Raw genomic sequence first — 27,686 nt, 5'->3', positions numbered from 1 at the left:
AGGACCCTGGGAGAAGAGGAGCAGCTGGTGGGAAGGGAGCTCCAGGGATCATCCCAACCCACTCCCTCCCATGTGGCTTGAGGCAAGGTTGTGTGGCCACATCATCACTGTTGGGCATCCCAGAGACGGGGATAAGTCACGTGTGTACATCTGCATCCCTGGCAACCTGCTCTCCTTCTCTTCAGAGGTGACACAGAAGGTGAGACCAGGCAAAGACCACACCTAAATTCTGCTGCCTGTGCAACCCTCCCTTTCCTCATCTTGCTCCGAGCCAGGAGCCAGGACACGGAGCCAGCGGAACTTACCGCTGTGCTTGCCCTCCCTTTCCTTTTGTTTTTTCCTCTCCTCCTGCCACTGCCAGAGGAAGAGCAGGAGAGTCCACCAGTCACATGCTGCTCTCTGCACAAACCTGCTCAAGGCATTCCCCTCCTGACACCTTTGAGAAACTCTTCAGTGCTCCGAGTGAGTCTGTGGGTGCTGCCTTTAATCATCATCTCCGGTGGATTACAACAGCTGGATGAGAAGATAAAGGCTTTTCTCTCCTCTTCTCTTTCTCATTCCTTCCTTTTCACTTTTCCTCCTGAAGTCAGAGCAGTTCCCAGCCAGGAGGCATGGTGCTGGTGGGAGCCCTGTGCAGCCTCCTGCTCCTCTGCCTGGTTGAGGAGGGCATCAGCAAAGTGAGAAGATACTACATAGCTGCAGTGGAAACCAGCTGGGACTACACACACAGCGACCTGCTGTCCGTGCTGCAAGCGCCTGCAGGGTAAAGCTCTTCCTTTTGCAGTTCTAGAGCCCTGCCCTGGGTGTTCTCCCACCCTGGCACGTGGCACTGTGAGCTTGGCTCCAGGCAGGCAGGACATGGGGATAACCTGGCAGGGTGGGTGCATGGAGCTGCTGGCACAGCTGGGAAGGGTTGGTGTGCTGAGGAGTCACTAAGTGCAACCCCTCATGAGGGACAGGTGGAATTGAGAGAGAAAGATGCAAACCTGCTCTGCATCACTGTTCTGCACTGTTTTATCTTAATGCCATTTGCCTAGGAGCCCTTAAAGCCTGTGCTAGGAGCCATGAGCTGATTTTGCAGCCTGTGCTCGCTTTTCTGCTCTGCATCCTGGGGGCTTTGGGGAAGTGTGAGGGGAGATGGGTACCTGTGACTCCTGGGCACTGCAGAAGGTTGGCTGTGCCCCTCTAACATAACTGAGCAGCAAAGGCTTTCCACTGTGTCTGCCCCTGGTAAAACCCAGCTTTAGTTATTTATATCTTTGTGTACATTGCATTTCTGGCGCTGAAATTTTTCCTCAAGGAAATGAAAATGATTTGTAGCATTTGGGTAAAGCATGATATTCATGCACAGTGGTAAGGAGGAGGAAGGCATGGTTGTTTTGCTGTGTACTTTGAAGTAGGAAGGAAAGATGGGAGTTGCATTGCTCAGGCATCAGGATAGTGTTGTCTGAAGATGCAGCTGTCTTGGACATGCATGGCTGTGAATGTCCTGAGGTTGGCATGGAGAATGGAGCTGGATGGCTACACCCCTGTGGGTCAAGGTGTGCCCATTCCCTCTGCCCTGGTTCCATCTCCCCTTCCCCAGACTCTGCTGAGGCAGAATCAGCCCATGATCCCATCTCAGACCCAGAGTGGCCTGAGCAGCGAGGAGCTGTGGTCAGGCACTGGAGCCAGTGAGGAGCTGTGGTCAGGCACTGAGAGCCAGGCTCTAGGGATGACCCAGGTCAGCCTGACTAGCTGCTGTAATCACTGTACCCCAGCTATGTGGTTTCTTCCCCTTTTGATTACTTCAGTAGGAAAGTTGCATCCAGCACCCCCCCTTTTACTGATCCCCCTGCCCTGCTTTCACCGGTGTTGCCCTCAGATCCATTAGGCTGTGCTAGAGGTGATGACTTCCCTCACACTTAATTTAGCCCTGTGGCTTTCCATTTCAGCACTGGCATTATGATGCTCTCAGGCACTATTCCTGACCCTGGAGTGACTCAGGGACCTGACCCTGCCTGGGGATGAGTGGGGCATTGGCAGGCAGTGTGATGGCAGTTGTCCTTCTCTAAACTGGGGGGAAATAACATTGGCTGTCTCAGAGGGGCTTGCTGGTGTGCTGCAGCCTGGAGAGGCAGAGAGCTCCTGGGCAGTGCAGCTACTGTGGAAGCTGATGGGAACCAGGGCTTGCTCCTCATGGCTGTTTCCAGCTGCATGGTGGTGCCTTTTTCCTGGCCCTGCAGCCTCAGCCCAGTTCCCTGCTACAGAGGAGGGCACAGGAAAATAGCCAGGCTGGATGTCAGGGACATGCAGGAGTGAGCCAGGAAAGTGTAGTGGGCAGGCAGAGCTGCCCCTGAGCTGGGCTGTCCCTGAGCTGTGTCTGTGCTGCCTTCTGCTCCACACCTCAGTGTGCCAGCATCTCATGGCAGCTCCAAAGGGGCATCTCCAGCCAGGACCTCCAAACCCCCTCTGTGTATCCAGGGCTTTCTCTGGCACGTTTATAGAAAGCTCTGTCAAATTAATGGGCTACAAGACACCAGGCCAGAGCTGCTCACACCTTCCCCATGATTTCAGTTTCTCTTCTTCCCAAGCACAACCCCACCACAGGGGTCAGAGCCAGGACCAGCACATCCTGCAGTGGCTCCACGGATCTCAGCTCAGACATGGGGCTGGTGGACACGTAGCAGCAGCTCATGTCTGAGTGTTTTGGCAGTGCAGGATGTCTCCCAGCTCCAAGAGATGAACAGATAGTGTGCCTAACAATGCTGATCCAAGGTGCCAGAAACTTATTATCGGCCTGCCTCAGCTCCAGCTGCCCCTGGGGAAGGAAGTTCACAGGGACCCCAGTGACAGAGGACTGGCCAGAAGAGCTCTGATCAGACATCCCTGGGCTGAACCCCGCCTGTTTGTCTCCTGTGGGCTTTGCTCTGCCAGGACTGGGACTCAGCACTGAGCCCTGCTGTCACTAAGAGCCCTCCCAGCCATGCCCCTGCATGCCAGCAAAATCTCCCTGGCTCCAGAGGGTTTCTGCCTTGTTTACTGCAGAATGAGCAGGACCAGACCATCGTATCTCAGAGCTGCATTCTCAAATTTGAGCTTTCTGTGAGCTAGAGATTAAAGCACAGCTTCCTGCGAGTGGACAGCCGAGTGTCAGCAGCCCTGAGCTCAGCTCCCTCCCAGTGTGGAGAGAGAGCAAAGCTGGGGCAGGACCCCAGTGCCATCAAGCCAGGAATGATAATGGGCTTGGGCAAAGTCACAGAATGCAGTGGCACTGCTCCCTGGGGCTGTGTCTGCTCCCTGGGGCTGTGCCTCCTTCCTGGGGCTTCCTTCCAGCTTGGGTTTGGGGTTACAGGAGCTGGGTGCCTGTGGGTTACAGGAACCTGTGGGGTTATAGGGGCTGGGTGCCTGTGGGGTTACAGGAGCCTGTGGGGTTACAGGAGCTGGGAGCCTGTGGGGTTATAGGGGCTGGGTGCCTGTGGGGTTACAGGAGCCTGTGGGGTTATAGGGGCTGGGTGCCTGTGGGGTTACAGGAGCTGGGTGCCTGTGGGGTTATAGGGGCTGGGTGCCTGTGGGGTTACAGGAACTGGGTGCCTGTGGGGTTACAGGGGCTGGGTGCTTGTGGGGTTTTCGTGGGCTCCCATCCTGCTCTGCCCCTGAGGAGAGGGGACCCTGCTCTCCCCACAGCACCCTCCAGCTGCAGGTGGCTTCCAGCCAGTGTTGTGGGGGTGAGTGTGCATTGCCTTTCCTAAATTTGAGTCACTCTGTCTCCTTCCTCTTCCGCTTGAGGAAGAGTTGCAAAGGGAAATGCTGCTCGAATTAGGGCTTAGTCAGAGCAGGACAGCAAACCTTCTCTGCTTCTTAAGTGGGAAGAAAACACCACCTGGCTTTTGCTCCAAACAAAACAAGGCTATAAAGGTCTGTCTGGTTACTGGAAATGGTCTTAGTCCTGGGGCTGATAAGGCAACCTCTAAAATCCTTGAAGAAATTCATGCCTTTGTTATCCTGATAAACAGGCTGGATTTCTTCTGGAAAATGAATTTGTTAAGCTTCTTACAGAGAGAAAGTGGCCAGCAGAGATAAGTGGGGTGTGAAATACATTCAAGGCTCCTTTATCTTCCTGCTGTGAAGTGGAAATCCCATTTTGGGCAGAAAAGAAACAAATGTGGGGACATAGCTCAGACACAAAGCAAACTGCCACTACCTGCCAGCAGTCTCTTTCCTGGGGGAGCTGGGGAGGATGTGAGTTACAGTGATGTGATCTGATTGCCACACCTAAAGGTGCTGGGGTTGGGGTGGCTGCAGGGCAGAGGTCACCATGGCACTGCCAGTGCTCTGTCTCTGCTGCTGAGGAATCATGAAGCTGGACAAGGCAGGAGATGGGCAGCAATGCCTGCTGCTGTGCCCTGCCCCAGCTGCATCTGAGTCTGGCCTTGTGTCTTCTTCCATCATGACTAACACCACAACACTAATCACTGCCCTGCTGTCATCTGTATGCTGAGCAAAACATTCCCAATCATACCTGGGAGCTGTCAGGAAATCCAAAGGACACAGCAGGGTGAGCAATCCCTGGGGCTCCAGCAAGTGATCTGGTGGGAAGGGAAGGAAGGGGATGGATGTTGGATGTTCCCCATGCATGGATGGGTCTGTGCAATCAGCCTTGTCTTTCCTTCCTCCTGCAGCATTTTGGGGCATGCAGGCCCACGTGCCCCCCCAGCTGGTGTCCCTCCCCAGTACAGGAAAGCTGTTTTTGTGGAGTACCCTGATGGCTCCTTCACAGAGCCCAAGCTGAAGCCAGCGTGGATGGGTAAGAAACACCTGAAGTGTGGGGAGCTCCAGCAATCCTTCACAGCCACCAGACTCATCCTGGGTTGGGTGCTGGCTGCTCTTCAGCCAGGAGCAGGAGAGCAGCTGGGTATGGCAGAGCTCCTGGGGTGCAGGGGGCCTTGCTGGAGCTGATGCAGCTGATGCTGCCCCGCTGCACGAGGGACAGCCACTAACTGGGCTTGTGGAAAGCCAGGACCCTTTGGGGCTTCTGGCAGGGTATGAGCTGCCTGATTCCAGCTGCCTGACCTTATTGTCTTATCCCTTCAGGCCTCCTGGGCCCCACCATCCGAGCAGAAGTCCATGACACAGTGGTCATCACCTTTAAGAACCTGGCCTCCCGGCCCTACAGCCTCCATGCTGTTGGGGTGTCCTACTGGAAGGCATCAGAAGGTGAGCTGGCAGCATCAGGGGCTGCAAATCCTTGTGTGCCACCTGCCTGCCAGGTGTGCATCCCTCCCTCAGCCTGCTGTTCGTGTCCCTCTGCAAGGACAGATGGTCACAGAGATGGCCTGGCTTGGGGGAGCAACATGACCATGCCCAGCCCAGAAATGAGCTGAGCAAACAGTGCAGAGCAAACCTGGGTCTGGTATAGAGGTAATACACAGATTAAATTGAAGGCTGGATGCTTAGAGCAAGGAAAACTGTGCTGTCCAGCCTCAGGGCAGGTGCACAGCCCAACATGTGAGTCTGGCACAGCTCTGCTACTGCCCTGAGACCTGTCACAGCCCGTGGGACTCAGTGCCCTGGGATGGAGAGGGGCTGTGTTCTGGCTGGGAGGAAGGTGTGCTGGACCTTCAGTGACATCTGGCCATGTCTTTGGTTTTAGGAGCAGGGTATGAGGATGAGACCAGCCAGCCAGAGAAGGAGGGGGACAGGGTGGATCCTGGGAGGACACACACCTATGTCTGGGAAATCCAGGAAAACCAGGGCCCGACAGACGACGACTCAGCGTGCCTGACCCACTCCTACTCCTCCAACACCAACAGCGTGAAGGACATCAACTCTGGCTTGATTGGAGCCCTGCTCGTGTGCCGACCTGGTAAGGACTGCACAGGCCAGGGACAAGCCACGTGCAACCATTCATAAAAGCAGAATAATCACAGATGCCTTCCTGAGGGTGAGCAGGGCAGTGGAGTCAGTGAGCTGTGCTCAACAAAAGTGCTGCTGGGGTTCAGAATTGAAATTCTGACAGCACAAGGTGCAAGAAGATGTGACTGGAGTAAGATTTGTCATCTGTGGCTGAGACATATCCTGGAGGTAGTTGTCCAGACCTGGAAATGACTGGGCACTGTCTGCAGGCTCCAGTGACTCACCAGGAGCAGCTTCTCCACTGAGCAAAGGTCTAAGGGGAGGCACCACAAATTGACCTTTTGATGCCTTCTGGGGGCAGCTGCCTCTCAACCATGGACTTTTGGGGGACTGCAAGACTGGAAGCAGGGCTGTTGCAATTTGAGACGTGACAAAAGCAAACCACAGCCTGGCCTTGGTTTACCGGTTCTTGAAGAGCACAGAGGGAATTCCCTGGGTGCTGCTTGCTGACCTTTAAAGAAATCCATCTCATTGCATCCTGCAGGGACCCTGGCCAGCGATGGGAATGAGGGCCTGCAGAAAGAGTTTGTGTTACTCTTCGCAGTGTTTGATGAAGGTAATTGCTGACTGAGTGGTGTCAAACCCTGCATTCTTGGGGCATTTGCTTTGCCATGTGTGTTCAATTAATGTGAGCACAGCTTCTCAGCACCCACACCCCTCCCAAGGTTTTCTGCCTGTCCAGTCCCCCAGCCAGTGTGCTGCTGGTGCAGTACTGCCCCTCCTTCTCTTCCCCAGGTGCAGGAGCTTGCAGCCCCCCCAGCTCTGCCATGCCATGCCCTGGCCCTGCTCCCATCACACAGGTTAAGAGGGGAGTCATTCCCTGTCATGTGTAGTGGTCATCCTCACACCCATGCAGAGCCATGTCCAGGTGTGCTGTGGATTCCCACAGGCACCACACATGAGAAGGTTTATTTTGCTTTGAAATGCTCCCAAGTGAAAGCTGACTGCACCCTCCTCTCTCCACAGGGAAAAGCTGGTACTCTGAGCAGGGTTCTGTCCCAGCAGCTGCTCAGCCCCAGGCTCACAACAGGACAGAGCTGCACACCATCAATGGCTACATCAATGGCTCACTGCCTGGTGAGTCCTGCTGGGACAGGGACAGGGACAGGGACAGGGCTGGGGGGCATGGGAGCTGCTAGGAGCAGGGCTGGAGCCAGGTCTGTAACCCTGAGGTAACTTGGGAAAGGATGGAAGAAAAGGAGATTAGGAGGATCCATCCAGGTGATGGATCTGTTAGGCTGTGTTCACCTCAGAGGGGGTCTTATCTTTCAGCTCCTTGATCTGCCTTTCCCATTACAGCAGGGCAGGAGCTGTTTGCAGCTGTCTGTGTTGCCAAGTGCAGCTGACTTCCTTGGAGCTCTCCAGGAATAATGTTGGTAGCAGAGTTTTATCTTTTGTAGCCCTGTAGACAAGGCTGGAGGTACCATTTAGCTCTCATTAAATCACCTTCATAGGATTTTGGGAATAGAACCATGGAATCATTTAGGTTGGAAAAGACCCTTAAGATTATCAAGTCCAACTGTAAACTTAACACTGCCAAGTCTACCACTGAACCATGTCACTGAGTGTCCCATATATAAGTCCTGGGCAGCCTGTTCCAGTGTTTGACAACTCTTTCAGTGAAGAAAATTTTCCCAGTATCTGACATAAACTTCTCTGGTGCAGCTAAAGTGACAAGGTCTTCTCTCAGACTCCTCTTCTTCAGAAGAGCAAAAGAAAAGGCTGGGTTTGATCTCAGTGGACACAAAAGTTGCTGTTTTCTGGTGTTCTCTGGGAATAGATCCAGAGCTGCCTGAGAGTGAGGAATCTCCAAGACAAACTGGGAAACACTGTCAGGAGAGTCCTTATCACCAGCAGCTTTGGTCACCACATCCTAAAACCTCCCACTGGGGCCTGGCCATTCTCCAGCAAAAAAAAACCAAAAGTCCCCTAAATTCCCTGTCCTGATGGGTTCATAGAGGTCAAGAGCTGAGGAAGCCTCATGGTCAAACACCATCTCTGCACAGTGAGTTTTCCCTGGAGAAGTTATCCGCCTCCACTCAGCATCCCCCTCCCTGGACACAGGACCTGGCACCTGAGAGGTGTCTGATGGAGAGCTGGAAATGGAGAGCTGGAAATGGAGAGCTGAGGGCCTCAGGATGGAGCCTCCACCCAGTTTCCTCCAGGCCCTTGGGATCTGTTCCAGTCACCTCTGCACTCTGCCAAAAGCGAGTATTTGACTTTGTTTGGCTTGAGTGTCCATGAACTTGTTATTCACTTCCCTGCTAGATTACAGAGCCCTTCAGCACATATCAGTTTCTCCCCAGGAAAGTAGTTTTACAACACAGTCAAGTTCTTTCCCATTTCCTAAGCACACTGAGCTCTTTGAGTGACTCTGAGGAAGGAATTTTCTCCAGCACTCAAATAATCCTGCTGACCCCTCTCTGCCCTTTGTGGTATTTCAGCTACTGCTGAGGATGTGCTGGAGCCCTGCTCCAAATGCAGTGTTTTAGCATCAGGCTTGCCAGTGTTGTGATCAGACAAATGACTCTCCTGTCCAGTGCCCAATTTCCCTGTTTACACAGTCAAGGAGCACATCTCTCTCTATTGCCACTGCATCCCACTGTGAGCTCCTACCAGCAATGCTCCCAAAGTCCCCCAGCCTGTAAATCTAGTCTTATCTCAGGGGGATGATGGGACAAGTGCCTCTGTTTTGCTCAGTCCACATTTATGTGTGATTTCTCCAGCCTGAAGCCAGCCCAGGAGCAGGGGACTCTACCAGACTCTACTCTACTCTACTCTACTCTACTCTACTCTACTCTACTCTACTCTACTCTACTCTACTCTACTCTACTCTACTCTATGTCTGACTCTGAGTCTTTGGCACCAAGAGTGGGGACAAGAGCTGGGCACAGTGCTGACTCCTGGCTGATTTCCTTGTCCCCTGGCAGGTCTCTCACTGTGCCTCAAGAAGCAGGTCCACTGGCATGTGATCGGGCTGGGCTCTGGGCCAGAAGTCCACTCCATCTTCTTTGAAGGCCACACATTTCTGGTGAGAAGCCACCGCCTCAGCAGCCTAGAAATCTCCCCTGCCACCTATCTCACAGCCCAGACCATGCCAGGAACAGCTGGCTGGTTTCGGATGTTCTGCCAGATACTGTCCCATCAGCAAGGTAACCTTATTTTCCAAGAGTTTGGGGGAGGAGCAGGTCAGGGGATGGCCTGGGCTCAGGGTTCTGTGCAGTGCTGCAGCTCCAGGGCTCCTCCTGCTCCCTAGTGTTACATCCACCTGCAGCCTGGCCATACCAGATGACGTGGGTTGATCCAGGTTGGCCCATTTGATGGGAAAAATAATGGAGAAATTTCCAGGCAGGGCTTGGGTGGGTGCCTGCCTGTATTGGCACATCAGTGTGACCCTTTCTGCCTGGCTTGTCTGACCCCAGTTGGCATGGAGGCCTTTGTGAAGGTGGAAGAGTGTCCTGAGGAACGCCTGCTGAAAACAGGGAAGCAGTTAAATGAGCCAGAGGACCTGGATTACCCTGAGGAAGATGAGCAAACTTTTCACGTGATCCAAGCACGCTCCTTTGCCAAAGACAGGCCCATGACCTGGACTTACTACATTGCAGCTGAGGAGATGGACTGGGACTATGCCCCTGTGAAGCCAGCGTCTCTGGACAGGTGAGAGTGGGCATGTGTGCTCCTGAGGCTGCTCCTCAAGGCAGCCCTGCCAGCTCTTCTCCTTTTCCCCAGAAACTGCTTTTCATTCTGCCCAACCTGGACAGTTTTGTTCTTCTTTATTAACACTAACATTATGGATGCAGGACATGAATGGTTTTGGAAAGGCCATGGGAAGGCAGCACCTGGCTTCCTTCCATTTTACCAAATGCCCTGCAGAGACATTTGTCTCCAGGGCATTTGTCTCTCTGTCACCAAGGCCTCTGGAATCAGTCCCTTCTGAGCAGACAGCAACTCCTGGTGACCTTCTCAGCCATCTGCCAGGTCCTTGGGTGATGGAAGGTCCTGCTCTGTTTCTGACATGTGGCCATTTGCTCTCTCTCTGCCTTTGCCTGCAGAAACATGGCGAGCCTGTACCTGGAGCCTGGCCCACAGAGGGTGGGCTCAAAGTACAAGAAGGTGGTGTTTGTGGAGTATGAGGATGCTGCCTTCAGGAAGCGCAAGGTGTCCAACCAGCAGGACAAGGGAATTCTGGGGCCTGTCATCAAGGGGGAGGTGGGAGATCAGTTTAAGGTAAGAGAAACACAGCTTACCACTGCAAGGGGAAATTTCAGAGCTTGATACTGTTCCTACTAATAGCTCTTGGCTTGTGGCTGAGGTCTGACTTTAGTCATTCAGTGCTCTCTCATGTTTGGCAATGCTCAAAGTTCACTGGAAAGGCAGATGGTACTGGCAGCTTAAGGTAAATACTGTCAGTAAGATGCACAGGATATGGCCCAGTCCCTCTGATTTGACTTCTATGCAGGTGTCTTAGGAACTGTGTGAGTTAACACATGACACATCACATCCAGCACCTTCCTCTGAGGCAGGAGTGTCCTCTCATCCTCTGCTCTTCTCCATCTGTTTGCTGTTACCTCACAGCACTGGGGACTGTCACTTTTGTCTCCCAAAGTGCCTCTCCTGACCACTTGACTTGTTGCAGCTGGGAGGAATGGGATGGTTTCCAGCAGCTTCACATTTATGCTCCCTCCCTGGGGTTCCCTGTGCAGCTGTGGGCATGTGACAGAGCTGTTTAGAGAAATAAAGGAAGGGCTTCATGCAGTGAAGTGGGGAGCACTTTAAAGCTCTTGATTGCTGTGCATACTTAACGTCCCGGTCCTCCGGGGCCTGGATTGATGGCCCTCTTCTGACTCATGTGTAAAGTAATACTAAGGACAGCAACTTTCACTTTAATCAATCTGATATTTTCATGCCCTCCTTACAACAGACCCCTCCCAGAAAAATGGACAGCATAGGCTCATCACAGAGAAATTGTGGTTTCTTGTATTCTGACTTTGTGATCCCAGACATGTCTGGGTCCCTCCTGTTGACCACTGGCAGGTAGCTAACCCCTGGGCAATGCTGTCCAGTGTTTCCCTCTCTGCAAGGACCTCACAGCACCTTCAAGGGCTTACAGTGATCAGAAAGCACCAAAACACCAGAAAACAGTGATCAAAAACCATTCCTCCTGCCTGTCCTCATTTCAGATCGTGTTCAGGAATCTAGCCAGCCGACCCTACAACATCTACCCTCATGGCCTCACCAGTGTCAGGCCCTACTATGCCATGAGACGCTCACAAGGTAAGGCAGGCCATGGGAACCTGGGATATCACCTGGCCACTGCCATTTTTCTGGGCCAGGAGAGTTTCCTGAAGCTTGTGGTAAGACTGGTTGTCCATTCATCCAAGAATCTGAGCTCTAAAATCCCAGGGATTATGGTGATTCTGGGTTCATGTTCCCATTGGTGCCATGTAACCCTGTCTTTAAGGAGGGCTTCAATGATGAGTGGGAGCAGGGGCATTTTCAACCAGGGAGCTGGGACCATGTTAATTGGTCCATCCTGGAGCCCTCCACTTTCTGACAAGGAGGAACCATCCTGGTGATCCTGCCTGTGTTTGCAGTTTATTTATAGCCCTCACTCCCTGGGCTTCCTCTGACCTGCATTTGTGGGGAGGTTCACTGTGATTTAGACTCTCCCTCTTGCAGCTTTGAAGTTTTTGCTCTGGGGTTGGTTTTTTTTCCTCCAGGTTTCATTCTCAGAACTGCTTTCACCCCTTGTTACTGTGCTCCCAGGACCATGACTTGTGCAGGGCCATCCCACATCCCACCAGGATCCTGGGATGGGCATGGGTGGTTCCCTCTGCAGCTGGTGTGGTCAGGAAACCTTTCTGAGCTCTTTTAAAAAGTGGGATCACCCCTTGCAGGAGCAGCCCAGACATAACTGGTCTGCTCTTGGGTTGTGTGTTGCCAGAGAAAGATGTGAAGGATATTGCCATTGCCCCTGGGAAGTCATTCACCTACAGCTGGAGTCTCACCACTGAGGATGGCCCAACGGAGGCAGATCCTCGCTGCCTCACCCGTTTCTACTACAGCTCCATCAACCCCATCAGAGACACTGCCTCAGGCCTGATTGGGCCCCTCCTCATCTGCTCCAAGAAGTCCATGGATCAGAGAGGAAATCAGGTGGGTCTTCCTTTGTTGCCTCAACTTCTAGGCTGAAAGGCTGGAATGACTGTGGTAGGTGAATATTTAAGTAAACCAAAATCTATCTGTCTTGTTTTCTTCAACCCTACCAGCAGTCCTAATGACTGCCTTCCCCATCCTGCCTTGCATGCTCTCTTTTCAACAGATCTGCACCCTAACTCCTGTGAAATGGCAGTAAACTTCTCCATACACCCAGTCTGAGACCTGACAGCTACACTGGGCACCAGGGGTGCTCTGATCAGACCAGGAATAATTTATTCCCTCTCTTTTCCAGATAATGTCAGACAACATGAAGTTGGTGCTGTTTTCAGTCTTTGATGAGAACCACAGCTGGTACCTGGAGGAGAACATCAAGAGGTTCTGCTCTGATGCAGCCCATGTAGATACCCAGGACCCTCAGTTTTATGCCTCCAATGTGATGCACAGTGAGTACTCAGCCCTGCAAAGCCCCCACAGACACGGGCTCATCCCTGCCCCAGGGAGTGAGCGGGGGATGCACAGCAGCTCAGCAGCCATGGAGGGAATTTGGTCTTGAAATGTTTCACCCCTGCCCTCTTCCAGCTATTAATGGCTTTGTATTTGACAACCTGCAAACAAAACTCTGCCTGAACGACGTTGTGTACTGGTATGTCCTGAGTGTTGGGGCCCAAACAGATTTCCTCTCCATCTTCTTCTCTGGAAACACCTTCAAGCGCAACATGGTCTTTGAGGACGTGCTCACTCTTTTCCCGTTTTCTGGAGAAACGGTCGTCATGAGCTTGGAAAAGCCAGGTTAGTGACATGGGCTATTCTGTCAACCACGGGCTTGGCATCCCAGCAGAGATCAATGAGCACTTCCAGCCAGTTCCCTGATTGGTGCTCAATTCCCTTTGACAGTTCTGAGAGCAAAGGGATCCACAGCCGGCTAGAACAGAAAGTGAGAGGCAGTGATCGAATATTTCAAAGCTTAAATCAAAGAAATTGAATTACAGTATTTTACTTAATCAGTAGGGTGTGTTAAGGTCACACATGCTGCCAAACCAGTAGCTGGCTGCAGTAACATGAGCCTGGTGGACATTTGCAATCTTGGCTCCAAGCTTGGAGGTGAAGGGGAGTGGGAGTGCTGTCCCTGCTGTGGGTTCAGCTGTTGGTCATGCCATTTATCTCCACACTTCTGCAAGGACAGAAACCACAGCCACAGAGAAGTCAGAGAAAAGATTTGCTTCAGAGTTCAGTTATATTTCCTCTCACTCAGCACTTTTCTCTTAGAGCTGTCAAACCATTTCCTCCTCACAGAGAAGACACAGGATTTACCATGTGGTTGCAACACTGATATGAAGGTCATGAGCACGGCAGCCTGAACCAAGCTGTCAGGGTTTGTAGACACCCCAGGAAGCTTTCTACAGCCCAGCCAAGCCTCACATCCGTTTGAGCTCAGATTCCTCTGCTTCCTCAGAAGCAGAGCAGCAGCTCAGCCGGCAGCAGGTGGCAGCTCTCTCCAGCAGCAGAGCCCAGAAGTCACACATCTCACCCTCTGCTGGGAGCAAACACACTGGCTGGGGATGTGAGAGAGAGGCAGCCTTTCACTTCTTTCTCCTTCAGTGGGAGAGCTGTGCTGACAGTCTTTGGGAGAGAGGTGTGTTTGACAGCACCAGGATGTCTTTGGGGATGGGTTATGGTGACTGCTGCTGCTGGAGGCTCCATGGGTTCTCACTGCATTAACTGCTCTCACCAAGCTGTACTTGGGCCCTCACAGGTGTGTGGAGCTCACTAAGCTCTGCCAGCCCTGCTGATGGTGCTTGTAAGGCTCTGATGTTGCCAGCAACCCCGTGGGTCTGGCTGTAAGACACTCTAGGGACTATGAAAGCATGGAATCACTACCATGAGCCAGAGGTTGCCTGAAAATACAGGTTGCACTAGCAAGGGAGCAGCATGGTAATGGCATCTCTTTAATTTCCCACTGAAGTGGGCTGATGGTGTCCTTTTGGCCTCTCTTGAGACAGGTGTGTGGACGCTGGGGTGCCTAAATCCTGATTTCAGGGACCGAGGGATGCATGCCAAGTTCACGGTCTCGCAGTGCCAGTATGAGCAATACACTGATGAGGAAGATTACGTGTATTCTGATGGGGAGGAGGTGGCCTTTGAATTCCAGCCCAGGGGCTTCTCTAAAAGAAAGAAGTCATGTGTGAATGAGCAACTGAACAACATCACCTCTTCCAGAAATGAGATAGAGAAGACAAGATTGTGCCTGACAGAACATGGGGCCCTCCAGAGCAATGGCAAGATTTCTGATGCCTCTTCCAACGGCACATCAACATTTTTAGGAACAATGTCAAATCCACATGATATTTCCATGTCTCCTCTGCCAGAGACGAGCTATGACCCAGTGTCCTATGAGTCCTTCTTGGAAGATGAAGAATTGTCAAAAATCACCAGCCAGGATGGAGGGTTTGGAGCAGTCCCACCTGGAGAACACTTGGCGAGCGTCAGTGGAAGGGTCCATGGTACTTTGAGCTCAGAAGAAGATCAGCAATGGCTGCACCAAGCCACAGCAGCTCCAGGAGATGCTCCAGAGCTGCAGGAGCCAGTAAAAGGAATGACAGTCCAGTCTGGTGGTAGGATAGAGAACCTGGAAGCAGAGCCTCAAAAGACAGCTACTCATGCAACAAGCTTGTGGGACTCCATTGCTTATGCTGCTGGCAAAGGCCCTCTTCAGGAGAATGGGAGCTCAATTCACCAGAATGATCTGGAGCACAACCTGGCACTTCAAGATGTGTCTTCAAAGGGAAAAGAGGACAAGCTGCTAAAAAGGGCTGATAAAATATCCTTTAACCTGTATGACTCAGAGGAGACAATCAGTACAGGCCTGTCTCTAAGTATTGATCACAACTCTTCCTCCACATTGAACAATCCTTCTGCACCTCCAGATGAGACAGAAGATAATAGGACTTCTCATGCTGTGGTTCACAGTCACACCATAGAAAGCAATTATTCATCAAGTGACCTAGATGCTAGGCTGGAAAAAAGGCCTAACAAAGTGGTTTCACAAGGCTTTTACGAAACTTTTGAAGAGCAAAATGTTTCTTTGTCGGACAAACCTGTACCAGGAGAAACCTTCACAGATGAGAGCAACCCCTTGCCTGCGAAAAGTGGCACAGAAAAAGCCAGTGGACTTGCCAAAGGCCTTCCAGACACCACCTTTGCAGACAGCAATGACCTTGAGCCACCCAGATATGTAATGACAGAAGAGAGAGATGAAGTAGTTTTGAAAGAAGTGTTTCAGGACGCTAAGGAATTAGCAGAGCTGGACAGTATTGCCCTTTCTGAATCAAATGTTGTGACCAATGACACCAGACCATTCCCAAATGGCTTCTTAAAGAGCTCTGAGCAGTTTCTGAGACACAGAGTTACAGCCAGAAGCTCTGACTGGAGACCTAAACAAGCCAGGTCACTGGAGAGCAGAGATTTGGGTCTTCCCAACACCAGCAGCAGAAAGCCTGTCTCTGATGGGGCAGAGCAGGGGACCAGCCAGCCCCCTGAGACAGCAGTGAATAAGGAAGCCCCAAAGGCGTGTGGACCTCATTCCCCATTTTGCATCACTCGATTCAAGAAGAGGTCCTTGGTATCAAGTGACACCTTGCCCGAGGTGATGGCAGCCCCACAAAGATCCAACATGGTTGAGAGGAGGCTGCCCCCAGGCAGGGATGCTGTCCAGGCTGATGGGATGTATCCTGAGGGCAGGCTGAGCACAGCCAGGGGGGTGCAGGGCAGCAGGGACAGGGCTCAGCACAGCAGACGCTCCCTGCCCTCATGGGGAGCACTGGGCACAGGACCAGCAGGGGCAGAGAGCAGCTCAGAAAGGCAGGGCACTGCTGAGGCTGCAGACCTGGCCTCAAACTGGGACCCAGGCTCCCCAGGGGCTGTGGTGAACATGGGCGACTTGCACAGCCCAGCTGTGGCTGAGCTGCAGCCAGGCAGAGCTGTGGTGTGGGGGGCTCCTGGGAGAGAGCAAGCTCAGGGGAGAAGCCACATGGAGGAGGAGACAAACTCTGTGGAGCAGCTGGGTCAGTCCAGTCCTGAGCCTCAGCAGCTCAAGGCCAATGCCACGGAGGACCATGTGCCTGGGAGAAGGTCTGGGCAAAGCCCAGAAGGAATGTCTCTGAAATCAGCCACCAGAGAGAACTGTTCACTGTCTCCAAGTAGTCCCCCTCTCAACAACAGCACCAGAAAGCCAGCAGAGTATGTGCAAGACACTCCTCATGGATGTCAGGTGCTCGGCAGAGAAGATGTCCTCAGAGAAGTAGGGAACAGAGAGGTCCTGGGCCTAGGAGAGCCTAAGGAGGATGAGGAAAGCAACAGCACAGCTGGGGAGAGGAGCCACATCCCAGGGCACAGGGAGGAACCAGCCCTGAACAATGGGACACATTCCAGCCCCTCAAGGACTGCCAAGACAGACTATGATGAGTACAGTGACACAGAGCAGACCATGGAGGACTTTGACATGTATGGGGAAGAGGAGCATGACCCACGCTCCTTCCAGGGGGAGATGCGGCAGTACTTCATTGCAGCAGTGGAGGTGATGTGGGAGTATGGGGACCAGAGACCCCAGCACTTCCTAAAAGCAACGTAAGTGTGATGTTCCTGCATGCATTCCTCCTGCACTGCAAGGCACGGCATGATGTGTCACAGACATCTTTTATGAAAAATCCTTTCCTTAACATTTTTTTCTCCTGAGAAGCTGAGAGGCCTCAAAAACAAAATGTAAACAATGATTATCTGCTGCTGTAGAATGCAACAAGTAGATCTGTGATTAATCTCATAGAGTTGTTTCTAATTAATGGCCAATCACAGTCAGCTGACTCGAACTCTCTGTCCAAGAAAAAAGCTTTTGTTATCATCCCTTCTTTTCTATGCTTAGCTAGCCTTCTGATGAAATCCTTTCTTCTATTCTTTTAGTATAGTTTTAATATAATATATATCATAAAATAATAAATCAAGCCTTCTGAAACATGGAGTCAGATCCTCGTCTCTTCCCTCTTCCTCAGACCCCTGTGAACACGGTCACAATGATGCATGAGATGGCATGTCCTGGCAGGCAGGATCACAGTTCTGTACCAGTACAGCCCAGCCAAGCAGCCCAGGGGAAGGATGCTCCCAGCATCTCCCCTCTACCCAGGGGGGTTTGAACCTCCAGAAACTTTGAGCTTCCTTGCAAGCGGGTCAGGGATGCTCTGGCTCTGTATCCCCCTGACCTGTAACAACCCTGCCGTGGCTGTCCTCGCTGTGGGACAGTGTCACCTGACTCAGCTGACTGTCACCCCTGCAGGGACCCCCGGAGGAGCAGGGGGAAGCACTCCTGGCAGTACCGCAAGGTGGTTTTCCGAGAGTACCTGGACGATTCCTTCACGCAGCCGGTGCAGCGGAGAGAGCTGGATGAACACCTGGGCATCCTCGGGCCCTACATCAGGGCAGAAGTTCAGGATGTCATCATGGTGAGTAGAAAGTTCCCATTTCCTATAAAACCATGAATCCCCCTGTTGTTGTTGTTGTTGGAGTTCAGCCAGAGGGAGTGCTGCTCTGCAGTGCCCATGAGCTAACCTTCAGGACCTGGGGACAGGAGCTGCCCTGTTGGCATGTGAATGGCACCAGACTGGGACCTCAGTGGCTGGAGGAGTGGGCCAGCAGGAACCTCAAAGTGTTCAGAAGCAAAGCCCTGGAGCTGAGCCAGACTCAACCCCTGCAACAGCATGGCCTGATCAGCTCCTGGGTTCCATGGGGAGCCTTTTGGGTGAAGGGATGCAAAAAGGGCAGTGAGCTCAGCAGGGCTCAGTGCAGCTCTTTAGGTGCTCTGTATTAGGGGAGGCTTGGTCTTCCCACACTACCAAAGCTCCTTCAACACCTATCTGAGAAGTTGAAAGGCTCAGGACTTGTGTCCCTGGAGAAGTTGCCCAGTTTTCACAGAAATCTTCACCAGGATGGGTGCAGCACCTTTGGGCTCCAGAGGCAGTAGTGTAGCTGACCTTGCTTCCATTGAGCAGGCAAAGGGCCTCATCCTGCTGACATGAACCCAGGATGTGCTTTCCACCAGAGACTGCACTGCACAGCTACAGCTTGTGGTTCAGCAGGGGTTGGCCACTGCATGGAGACCAGCTGGAGGCCTGGGAACCAGGGACATCCTTCCCACCAGCTGTCTGGACCCACCACCAGGGTCCAGAGCACTGTCAGCATTGCTCCCTCACACATTCCACTGCTCTGCCTTCTCTCTGGTGCAGGTGACATTCAAGAACCTGGCCTCACGGCCCTTCTCCTTCCACTCTACACTGACAGCCTATGAGGGCACAGCACAGCAGGATGGGGTGGTGCAGCCTGGTGGCCACCAGAAATACACCTGGAAAGTCCTGCCCCAGATGGCACCAACCACGCAGGAGTTCGACTGCAAGGCCTGGGCTTACTTCTCCAATGTGGACCTGGTAGGTGGGAGTCCCCATGGGGCATCCCAGGAAGGGGAGGAGGGCAGCATGCCTGGGTCCTCCTGGGAGGTCAAGGAATTTCCTATGGGGCTGCACTGAAAGCAGCTTGGGGCCGTGTAGATTCTCAGGTGTCAATGATGAATACATGCTGGTGCTCTTCTCTCCTCTTCCTCTTCTCTCCTCTTCCTCTTCTCTCCTCTTCTCTTCTCTTCTCTTCTCTTCTCTTCTCTTCTCTTCTCTTCTCTTCTCTTCTCTTCTCTTCTCTTCTCTTCTCTTCTCTTCTCTTCTCTTCTCTTCTCTTCTCTTCTCTTCTCTTCTCTTCTCTTCTCTTCTCTTCTCTTCTCTTCCCTTCCCTTCCCCTTCCCCTCCTCCATTTGGTTTTCACCCCTTTCCCCAATTATTCCAGCTTATGATACTTACAAGAAACCAGCATTCTGCAGTTCCTTATCCCTATGCCAAATCTTCCTGAATTTGGCCCCGGGGTCCAGCGCAGTAGGGACTGTTGGACAGCTGGACAGACAGACACCATATCTCTTGAAAGCACATGCAAATGCTTGCTGCTCAGCCTTTCTTAGCTCGATGAACCCAACAAATGAATCCCTCCAGAGAGGGAGCCAGGCCAGGGATGCAGACGGGTTCAGTGCTTTCCTCTCTGCTGTCTCTTGCTGGTGTCAGTGCCTCCCTCTGCTCAGAGGCAGCCCCTCATTCCCTGGCTCCCTGGCAGGAGAAGGACCTGCACTCAGGCCTCATCGGGCCTCTGATCATCTGCAACCGTGGGGTGCTGAGCTACGTTTCCAGGAGGCAGCTGGCTGTGCAGGAGTTCTCCCTGCTCTTCACCATCTTTGACGAGACCAAAAGCTGGTACTTCCCAGAGAACGTGGCCAGAAACTGCCGCCCTCCCTGCCGGCTCCAGCAGGACAGCCCTGACTTCAGGAGAAACCATTCCTTCCACGGTGAGGCTCCTTGCCCTTTCCATCCCACAGCCCATAGCAGGATGGGAATACCCCAGAGCCTTGAGCCCCTCCTGACTGCTGCCTTTCCCAGCCATCAATGGCTATGTGAGTGACACCCTGCCTGGGCTGGTGATGGCCCAGCAGCAACGGGTCCGATGGCACCTCCTGAACATGGGCAGCACTGAGGACATCCACTCTGTTCACTTCCACGGGCAGCTGTTCAACGTCAGGACCAGCCAGGAGTATCGCATGGGAGTCTACAACCTTTATCCTGGTGAGAGGCAGCACTGTGCACCCCCTCTGCCAGGGCTTGTGCCCTCAGGAAGTTTCTGTGGGGGAATACCAAGGAGGGGAAGTGGATCTGGACTGTTCCGTCCCCGTGCTTGCACAGCACTTGGCACAGTGTGTCCCATTACAGGCAGTAACTCCGCTCTGCTCTGCTCTCCATTCCTGGCCAGGTGTCTTTGGGACAGTGGAGATGTGGCCCTCACATGCTGGCATCTGGAGGGTGGAGTGCAAAGTGGGAGAGCACCAAGAAGCTGGAATGAGTGCCCTCTTCCTTGTGTATGACCTGAGTGAGTGATTTTCTTGTGTCCTGACCCATGTGGGCACACAGGCAGCCATGACCAGTGTGTATTTGAGCTTCCTCCCCCACATCTCTCAGCATTTCTCTTGGGGTGACCCAAGTGGGACCTTCTGTGTTTTCACTCTGAAAAAACGTTGCTACTTCAGCCCTTGCCAGCCTGCACAGCCCAGCAGAGAGCAGAGCCAGGGACACAGCTGGGGTGAAGGCTGGGAGGCCACCTTCATTGGCCTGCAAATATTTATTCCAAGAGCTCTTGTCTGCCAAATCTGAGGGTCCCTGGACCTTCTATAAAATGCACTTACCCAAGGAAGTGCATGCATGGGCTGCTCCCTGCCCGTGCTGTCAGTAAGGTACAGTGCTGCCTAGCCCTGTATCAGGAGGTAAACTGAGGCACAGAGCAATGACAGGAGGCAGTGAGTGATGCTGCCTTACTGCAGGTTGGTCTGATAGAAATAGCTCCAAGAGCAACTGCAAAATCCACAGTAAACTTCTGATTCCACCCCAGAACAACATGTTTCTAACTCACCATAAGTAAGGATTGGGGAAGTGGTGTGGGAGAGTAGTATTTTATCACACTGTGACAGTCTCTCTTCTGTTTATAAAAGAATATTAAATGTCAGCCAGAAAAGGTTGCCATAAGTTAAAAATCTGCTTAAGATTTCAAATTTGCATTTTCCCCAGGAGCATTTGACATGCAGTGGAGATGCCCAGGTGTGACAAGTCACTAATAATAATGGTTATTATAAGAGACAAACATCCCTGTGCTCAGAGATCAGAAGAGACACAGAGAGAGACAAGGGTGTCAGGTAGACTTTCCTTTAGCAATGTGATATTTGTTTCAAAAGATGCTGCCTAGCAACAAAAAGGCCCAGGAGCAAGATGTAGGTATAAGGATATAAGGAAGAGACACTTGTCAGCACTGCTGGGACATTAGGACGTGGGAATGAGAGGCCATGGACTCAGGGGAAGGAGTTTGGCAAAAGGCTGCTGTGTCTGATGCTGGAAACTCTCTGCTCTTGACATGGGAGGTGTAAGCAAGAACTTCCAGCTATCTTAAAATCCAGAGATGGATGTGGAAGCCTCTGAAACCTATCCCTTGGTATGAGAGAAACAAGTCTGGGAGCTCCTGGAGGCTTGCAAACCTCCCTGAGCCTGAAGGCTGGTACCCAGCCTAGACTTTTGCTGTCTAACCAACTGTCCCTGGTTTCTGTTCCCTGCAGACTGCCAGAATGCCCTGGGTATGGCCTCAGGTAGCATTGCAGACTCTCAGATCACAGCCTCAGGGCAGTATGGTGAGTAGACGGAGGGCAGGGGGCTCAGGGCAGCTTCAGCCAGCAGAACTCACATGTTTGCCTGCCCAAGTTCTGCTGCACTGAGTCCCTGGTAGTGGAGTCCTTCCCCCATCCGTGCCCATGCCAGCGTCCCAGTCAGGACCTGGAGCCCTCACACACAGCTGGCCCATGGTGCCAGTGCTCTGCCACCCTGCCTGTGGCTACTAAACCCCAGGGTGATCCTCAGGCCCAGTGCTGTGGATGCAGCTCTCACCACGTGGGCAGCAGCAAGGGCCAGCAGCAGCCTTGTGTCTGTGCTCCCTCCTTGCAGGGCAGTGGGCTCCTTACCTGGCCAGGCTGGACAACACCGGCTCCATCAACGCTTGGAGCACCGACCGCAGCAACGCCTGGATCCAGGTAAGAGGGGCCTCGTGTCTGAGGCACCACTGGGGGCATTGCAAGGCCATGCTCATGGGTGAACAGTGCCTCCCCAGCTATAAACAGCTATTCCTGCTGTTTCCTCTTCCTTCTGAGAGGGGAGCACTAAGATCCTAATGGCAGCTGCTCTGCTCAGGTTGCTGCTGGCCTGACCCCCATATCCATCCTCAGTGCAGCAGAGGAATCACTTCATGGTCCAGCTGCAGCACTGGATTGTGCAAAAATCCCCCAAGGACCAAGGCAGAACAGCTCACCTCTCCAAACAGCTCTCCCCTGCTCACTCCCAGCTGTTGGCTGACTTGTGCCCTTATGAACAACTGGTCTAATTACTTTCATAACCAGTGCTCAGTTATGTCAGGAGGAAGCAAGTTTTTGGGTTTTTGGGGCATTGCCTGAACATGGCTTGGGTTTTCCATTAGAAGTGAATCCCTGACTTTCATTCTCAGGTGGATCTTTTGCATCCCACTATTATTCACGGCATAAAAACCCAAGGGGCCAGACAAAAGTTCTCCAGCTTCTACATCTCCCAGTTTGTTGTGTTCTACAGCCTCGATGGGCGAAGGTGGAAGACATACAAGGGAAATGCCACGAGCACACAGATGGTGAGGTCAAGGGTCTTGAGCAGAGTGCTCTCCCCAGATGGGGTATCCTGGGGTGAGGAGGGCTAGGGAGCTCTGTCCACAAGGCAGAACCCTCCTGAGCCCCTGAGATTAGGGCAGCAACAGAGACCATTCAGTGCCAGGTGGCTGAATCACAGGTCTGCAAGGGACTTGCTGTCTCATCTGTCTGATTTTAAACTATCTGAGCTACCTCTTTCCACCATCCCAGGTGGCTGTGAGATCCACCTCTCAATGTTATGTTGTGTTTAACTTAGAGCTAGGCATAAGATTCTACATGACCATCTTTTTTGACCTCAAAGGCAAATTTGCCTTTCTAAAAATATTGTGCAGGCATGGATGATTTGGAGAATCTCCAGTTGCTAGAAAAAACCCACAACTTAAATATGCATAAACTGATCAATCCATTGGAATAAGAGTAGCCAGAAAAGCCTCCATTGTGTGCACCATCTGTGGCTACAACTTTTCCCAGGTTCAAACGTTTGAGGACTGACTTTTTTCCTTATTTTTCCTTATTTTTCTCTTGTTTGGTGAAAAATATAAAACCAAGTTAATTTGCACAGACCCAAAGCTTCTTCTTCTTTTTCTTTCTCATTGGCCCACTCACACTTCTTTGACCTGAACCTCACCTGAAATAATTTCCCTGAGTTGTCATTTTTATGTGCCAGACATGAACATTCTTCTCCCCAGTAATCCTTGTCCTGCCTATCTCTCTTTCCCCTGGTGCAACAATGCTTTTCCTCCCTCTCCCTGCAGCTGTTCTTCGGAAACGTGGATGCAAGTGGAGTGAAAGAGAACCGCTTCAGGCCCCCAGTGGTAGCTCGGTACATCCGCATCCACCCCACCCACTACAACCTGCGGGCCACGCTGCGCATGGAGCTCCTGGGCTGCGACCTCAACAGTGCGTGCCCCCCTCACATCCCAGCCACCAGAACTGCCCTCTGCTCTGCTCTGCTCTGCTCTGCTCTGCTCTGCTCTGCTGGGGTGCTGAGCCCCAGCTCCACGTGTGCCAGGACCCCCAGGCAGTTTGGAGGAGGAAGGAGGGAGCTGGAGATGGCACTGAGGTGTTGAGGGAACAAAGCTGGAAAGTCTCATTGTGGTCTTAGAGATAAAAATCCCAGAGGGAGAACTGGGGCCACCTCTCACCAGCTTTTTTACTGAAGTACAGGAAACTTCCAGCAGCAGCTAAGCTGGTGGATGGAGAGCTGCTGCTTCAGTGTGGGGGAGCAGGAAGCAAGCAGAGACAGATGCTGTTGGTTTTTAGTCTGGTTTTGCCAGTTGAAGGTGAGATGGCTCTGATCAACAGTGCAGCCTGGGGAAATGGTGCCCTGGGATCGTGTCTTGGGCTTTGCACACCTGCTCTGCAGCAGCTCAAAGCAGCAGTGGCTGTGCTGTCAGCCCATGCCCCAAACCTGCCAGCTGGCTCTGAAGCAGCTGTGCACAAGCACACCGGGTCACACATATGCAGGGTGTCTCCCTGCCAGGTATTCTTGTCCTCCCCCTGGAGACAGGTTCTCCTTATGTTTCCTTACACCAGAAATTCTTCACATTCCTCTTAGATAAAATCTCAGGGGAGAAAAGAAGGTGGGAGTAGTTAGGTCAGAGCCATGCTGCACACAGGGGCCCCAAGCAGTGCAGGGACCATGGCACTGCAGAACTTGTAACCGGGGCAAAGGCACATAGGGCAGCTGGAGCAGTGAGCAGGCAGAAGGCATCTCCATGGTGGGTCTGTTCTAGCCCCTGACAAGCACTGCTCCTCTCTTCTAGGCTGCTCCATGCCCTTAGGAATGGAGAACCGAGGGATCCCTGATGAGCACATCACTGCATCCTCCCACAGTGCCAACATCTTCTCCAGATGGACACCAGCCCTGGCCCGCCTGAACCTTCAGGGCAGGACCAACGCCTGGAGGCCACAGGTAGCCTGTGTGAGGAGACAGCAGGAGGCTGGGAGCCCAGCAGGGTCCCCTAGTCACTTCCCCTAGTGTGGGAAGTGTGTGCAGCCACATGCACCATGCAAGCTGCACACTCACTGCCACGCTGATTTAGCACCCAGCAGCTCTGAGCAGATGCCTGGTAGGGCAGGTGGAGCAGAGGGAAGTGCAGGGCCAGCTTGGCTTCAGCTGCAATGAGTGTGTCTTTCTCATTGCTGCTGGAGGGCTGAAGGCAGTCTGTCCTTCCCCAGAGCAACAGCCCCAGAGAGTGGCTGCAGGTGGACTTTGAAGTAACCAAGAAGGTGACTGCAGTCATAACCCAAGGTGCCAAAGCTCTCTTCACCCAGATGTTTGTGAAGGAATTTGCTGTCTCCATCAGCCAGGATGGCATGCACTGGAGCCCAGTCCTGCAAAATGGCAAGGAGAAGGTAGGCAGGGCTGCTCTGTGGCCAGAGCCCATGGCCACCCCCAGGGCAGCAAGCACAGCCCTTGGCAGCAAACACGCTCACAGGATTTCTCTCCAAGAGCAGTGAGCCAGGCTGTGCTTCTTCCTTCTTTAAAGCATGCCAAGGGGTGTTTGTCTGGGTTGATCCTGTCCTCACTGTGCCAGCCAAGTGCATCCCGGGTTTCTCTCTCCTCTCCAGATTTTCAAGGCAAACCAAGACCATCAGAGCACCGTGAGGAATAGCCTGGAGCCCCCTCTCTTTGCCCGCTATGTGAGGATACACCCCCGCCAGTGGCACAACCACATTGCCCTGCGAGTAGAGTTCCTTGGCTGCGACACTCAGCAGGAGTACTGATGGCTGCAGGGCCAGGAAGGGGCACTGCCAGCCCAAGGACAAACATCCCACCAGGCACTGAGCCCTCCCCAGGGCTGGAGCCATCCCTCCAGGGGCCTGGCTGCCCCTGCTGCTGGGGAAGGGCTGCAGAAGTGGCTGGGTCATTATCTGCCTTTTCCTGTGTCTACCAGATGCCATATACTCAGATGTAATGATGAAGAATTAAACAGTAATTTTCCAGTATCTCTCTGCACTTTCTCCTCTGCTTTAGCCTTGGACTCTCCAGGGACCCATTCAACATTACCAGCAGCTACAAATTAATTAGCCTCAGAGCTTCTCAGCCTCGTTTTGCACAAATTCTTGCTGTCCTGGGCATGGTCCTGGAGGAGGAAGAGCAAAGATAAGGATGGGGGGTGGAGGCCCTGCTCCAGGCCCCAGTGTCCATTTCACAATCAGTGGGGATGGGAGGCTGGAGGGAGGCAGCTCTTGCTCAGCCTGACTCAGCACTGGGCTTTGGCCCTGCACTTCCCTTTGTCTCCTTTCCACAGTGCTGCTGCTGCTGTGGCTGGGTGCCATCACCCCTCTTTCTGTTGCTGCCTTGAGCAAGCCCTCCTTGTTCTCCACAGGAGTTCTGTGGCTCCCAGGGACCCTGGTGGATGAGCTGCCACCTTGACATGACCCCCAGCAAGATGTGTCATGGGCCAGAGACACCTTCCTGACACCTGTGGCTTTCCCCCTCCCTGGCACCCACCCCACACAGTGGCAGAGGTTTCCCTTCCCAGGAATGACGATGAGCAGGGTGACACTGGCTCCTGCCTCATTCCTCTCGTGGGGTGGGGACCTTCCAGAGCAAAAGCCACCTCACAAGGGTGGGGAGCACCTGGAGGGCTCTGGGGAAGGCGTGGGGTCATCCTTGTTGGGCAGCACTTCTCCAGCAGCTTGCCAGAGCCTGTGCCATCCCATCCTCCATCTGTGATGGGGGAGCTGGGTGGCCCCAAAAGCCTCTGGCAGCTGGTGTGGCAGGGAAAGCAGGGTTGTGAGGGGCTTTGGAGAATGGCAGGAGTCAGCTGGGTGCTGTCACAGTGGGATAGGCAGGGTGGCTGCAGCAGCCCAGCAACATCCAGTGATTGCCTTGTGAACTTCCAGGGTACCCCATCAGAGCTGGGCAGTCTCTGCTCTCACCTGTATGAGATGTGGCAGGTCTGACACATCTGGGGACAGCTGTGGTGGGGACACTAGGGCTGTGCCATGAGCAGGGTGGTTGTGTGAGGGATGGCTGCTCTCAGGCACCCAGCTCCTGCATCCATCAGCTGCACTGGGCTGTGTGGTGCACAGAGATCTCCCCTCCATGGCCTGTGGCTGGAGAAAGCAGGGACATGTGCTGCAGACCACCCCACTGCTGTGACCTGTCCAGGAACCCACCCCCAGGGGAGATCAGAAACTGGTGTTTCAAATAAAGGCTTGAAAAAGCCTCAGGCACATTCCACACTGCTACACAGGGAGCCTTTGCAGTGGCCCTGGCAGTGATTGCATTACAGCCCAAGCAGGAGATGCAATCACCCTTTGGCTCAATTGCATTCTGACAACAACCAGGCACAGAGGTGAGGAGAGGCTGCCTGGCAAGCACTGGCCTGAAGAGAGGGATAGGTGCCATGAGCTTCTCAAAGGGAACACCCCTGCTTGAGGCAGAGTAGCCCTCAGCCTGGGAGGACAAAACCTGCCACCTCAGGCCCTTCTCAAGGCATCCTTCCTCAGCTCCAAGGCAACTCCATCTCTCCTATGGATATAAATACCCTTCAGAGTCTCTACCAGTGGATGCTCAGCTTCATCTTCCCTCCAGAAAGGCTGCCATGTTGTGGCACATTTGTCTGGTGACACAGGGTTAGCTCAGAGCAAAAAAATCTGCGCATCAGAGCCCACTCTGGATTATTTTCAAATAGGAAGCACAGCTGAAATCTCTGCAGGCATCCCAGCAGATGCTCAGCTTCATCTTCCCTCCAGAAAGGCTGCCATGTTGTGGCACATTTGTCTGGTGACACAGGGTTAGCTCAGAGCAAAAAAATCTGCGCATCAGAGCCCACTCTGGATTATTTTCAAATAGGAAGCACAGCTGAAATCTCTGCAGGCATCCCAGCAGCTTTCACCCACCAGCCCTGAGCAGCTCCAGGATGTTCTCCCGCCAGCCAGGCAGCAGGGAAGGGACTGCGCTGAGAAAGAGCAGTAGTGGGCAGGCAGACAGATGTGTCTGAGCCTGCCAAGTTCTGGCATCCATTACTAGAAGCATGTCTTGACATTTATCTTGTGAAGAACGGAGACCAGACGCTGTTTCCTCCCAGCATGACGCAGATCTGAAATGCATCACCTCCTCCCCCAGCCACAGACTTTTCTGTGCAGGGGAAGGGCTTGACCAGCATGAAGCCCTCTGCCTTTCAGCCAGGAGATGTCCTGCCTAGTCACAACCCTGCAAAGAGCCCTGCTGCAGCTCAGGCTGCCTGGCTGGATCCTCCTGGACCCCAGGGATCTTTTGTCTTTCATGGCTCAGCTGCCAGGGTTGCCTGGGCTGGGTGATCTGGTGCTCAGGAAGATTTCT

At 53.0% G+C, this 27,686-nt stretch overlaps 1 protein-coding gene across 1 annotated transcript; it reads left to right on the top strand.

Annotated features, from left to right (window-relative positions):
- Positions 1 to 503: 503 nt before the first annotated feature.
- F8 (coagulation factor VIII) lies at positions 504 to 25,329 on the top strand. Its single transcript, XM_036402459.2, has 26 exons — positions 504 to 763; positions 4,662 to 4,786; positions 5,074 to 5,196; positions 5,633 to 5,845; positions 6,380 to 6,451; positions 6,862 to 6,972; positions 8,826 to 9,047; positions 9,318 to 9,552; positions 9,948 to 10,122; positions 11,076 to 11,169; positions 11,840 to 12,051; positions 12,347 to 12,497; positions 12,634 to 12,843; positions 14,055 to 16,677; positions 17,378 to 17,543; positions 18,324 to 18,521; positions 19,246 to 19,474; positions 19,566 to 19,748; positions 19,933 to 20,049; positions 21,281 to 21,352; positions 21,663 to 21,748; positions 22,216 to 22,371; positions 23,143 to 23,287; positions 24,154 to 24,302; positions 24,569 to 24,745; positions 24,962 to 25,329. The coding sequence occupies exons 1-26, from the start codon at positions 612 to 614 to the stop codon at positions 25,115 to 25,117; spliced, it is 6,552 nt and encodes a 2,183-aa protein (XP_036258352.1). The 5' UTR covers positions 504 to 611; the 3' UTR covers positions 25,118 to 25,329.
- The last annotated feature ends 2,357 nt before the right edge of the window (positions 25,330 to 27,686 follow it).

Source organism: Molothrus ater, chromosome 14, assembly GCF_012460135.2.
Source record: "Molothrus ater isolate BHLD 08-10-18 breed brown headed cowbird chromosome 14, BPBGC_Mater_1.1, whole genome shotgun sequence".
Lineage (NCBI taxonomy): Eukaryota > Metazoa > Chordata > Aves > Passeriformes > Icteridae > Molothrus > Molothrus ater.
This window is presented reverse-complemented; position numbering and strand designations above follow the sequence as displayed.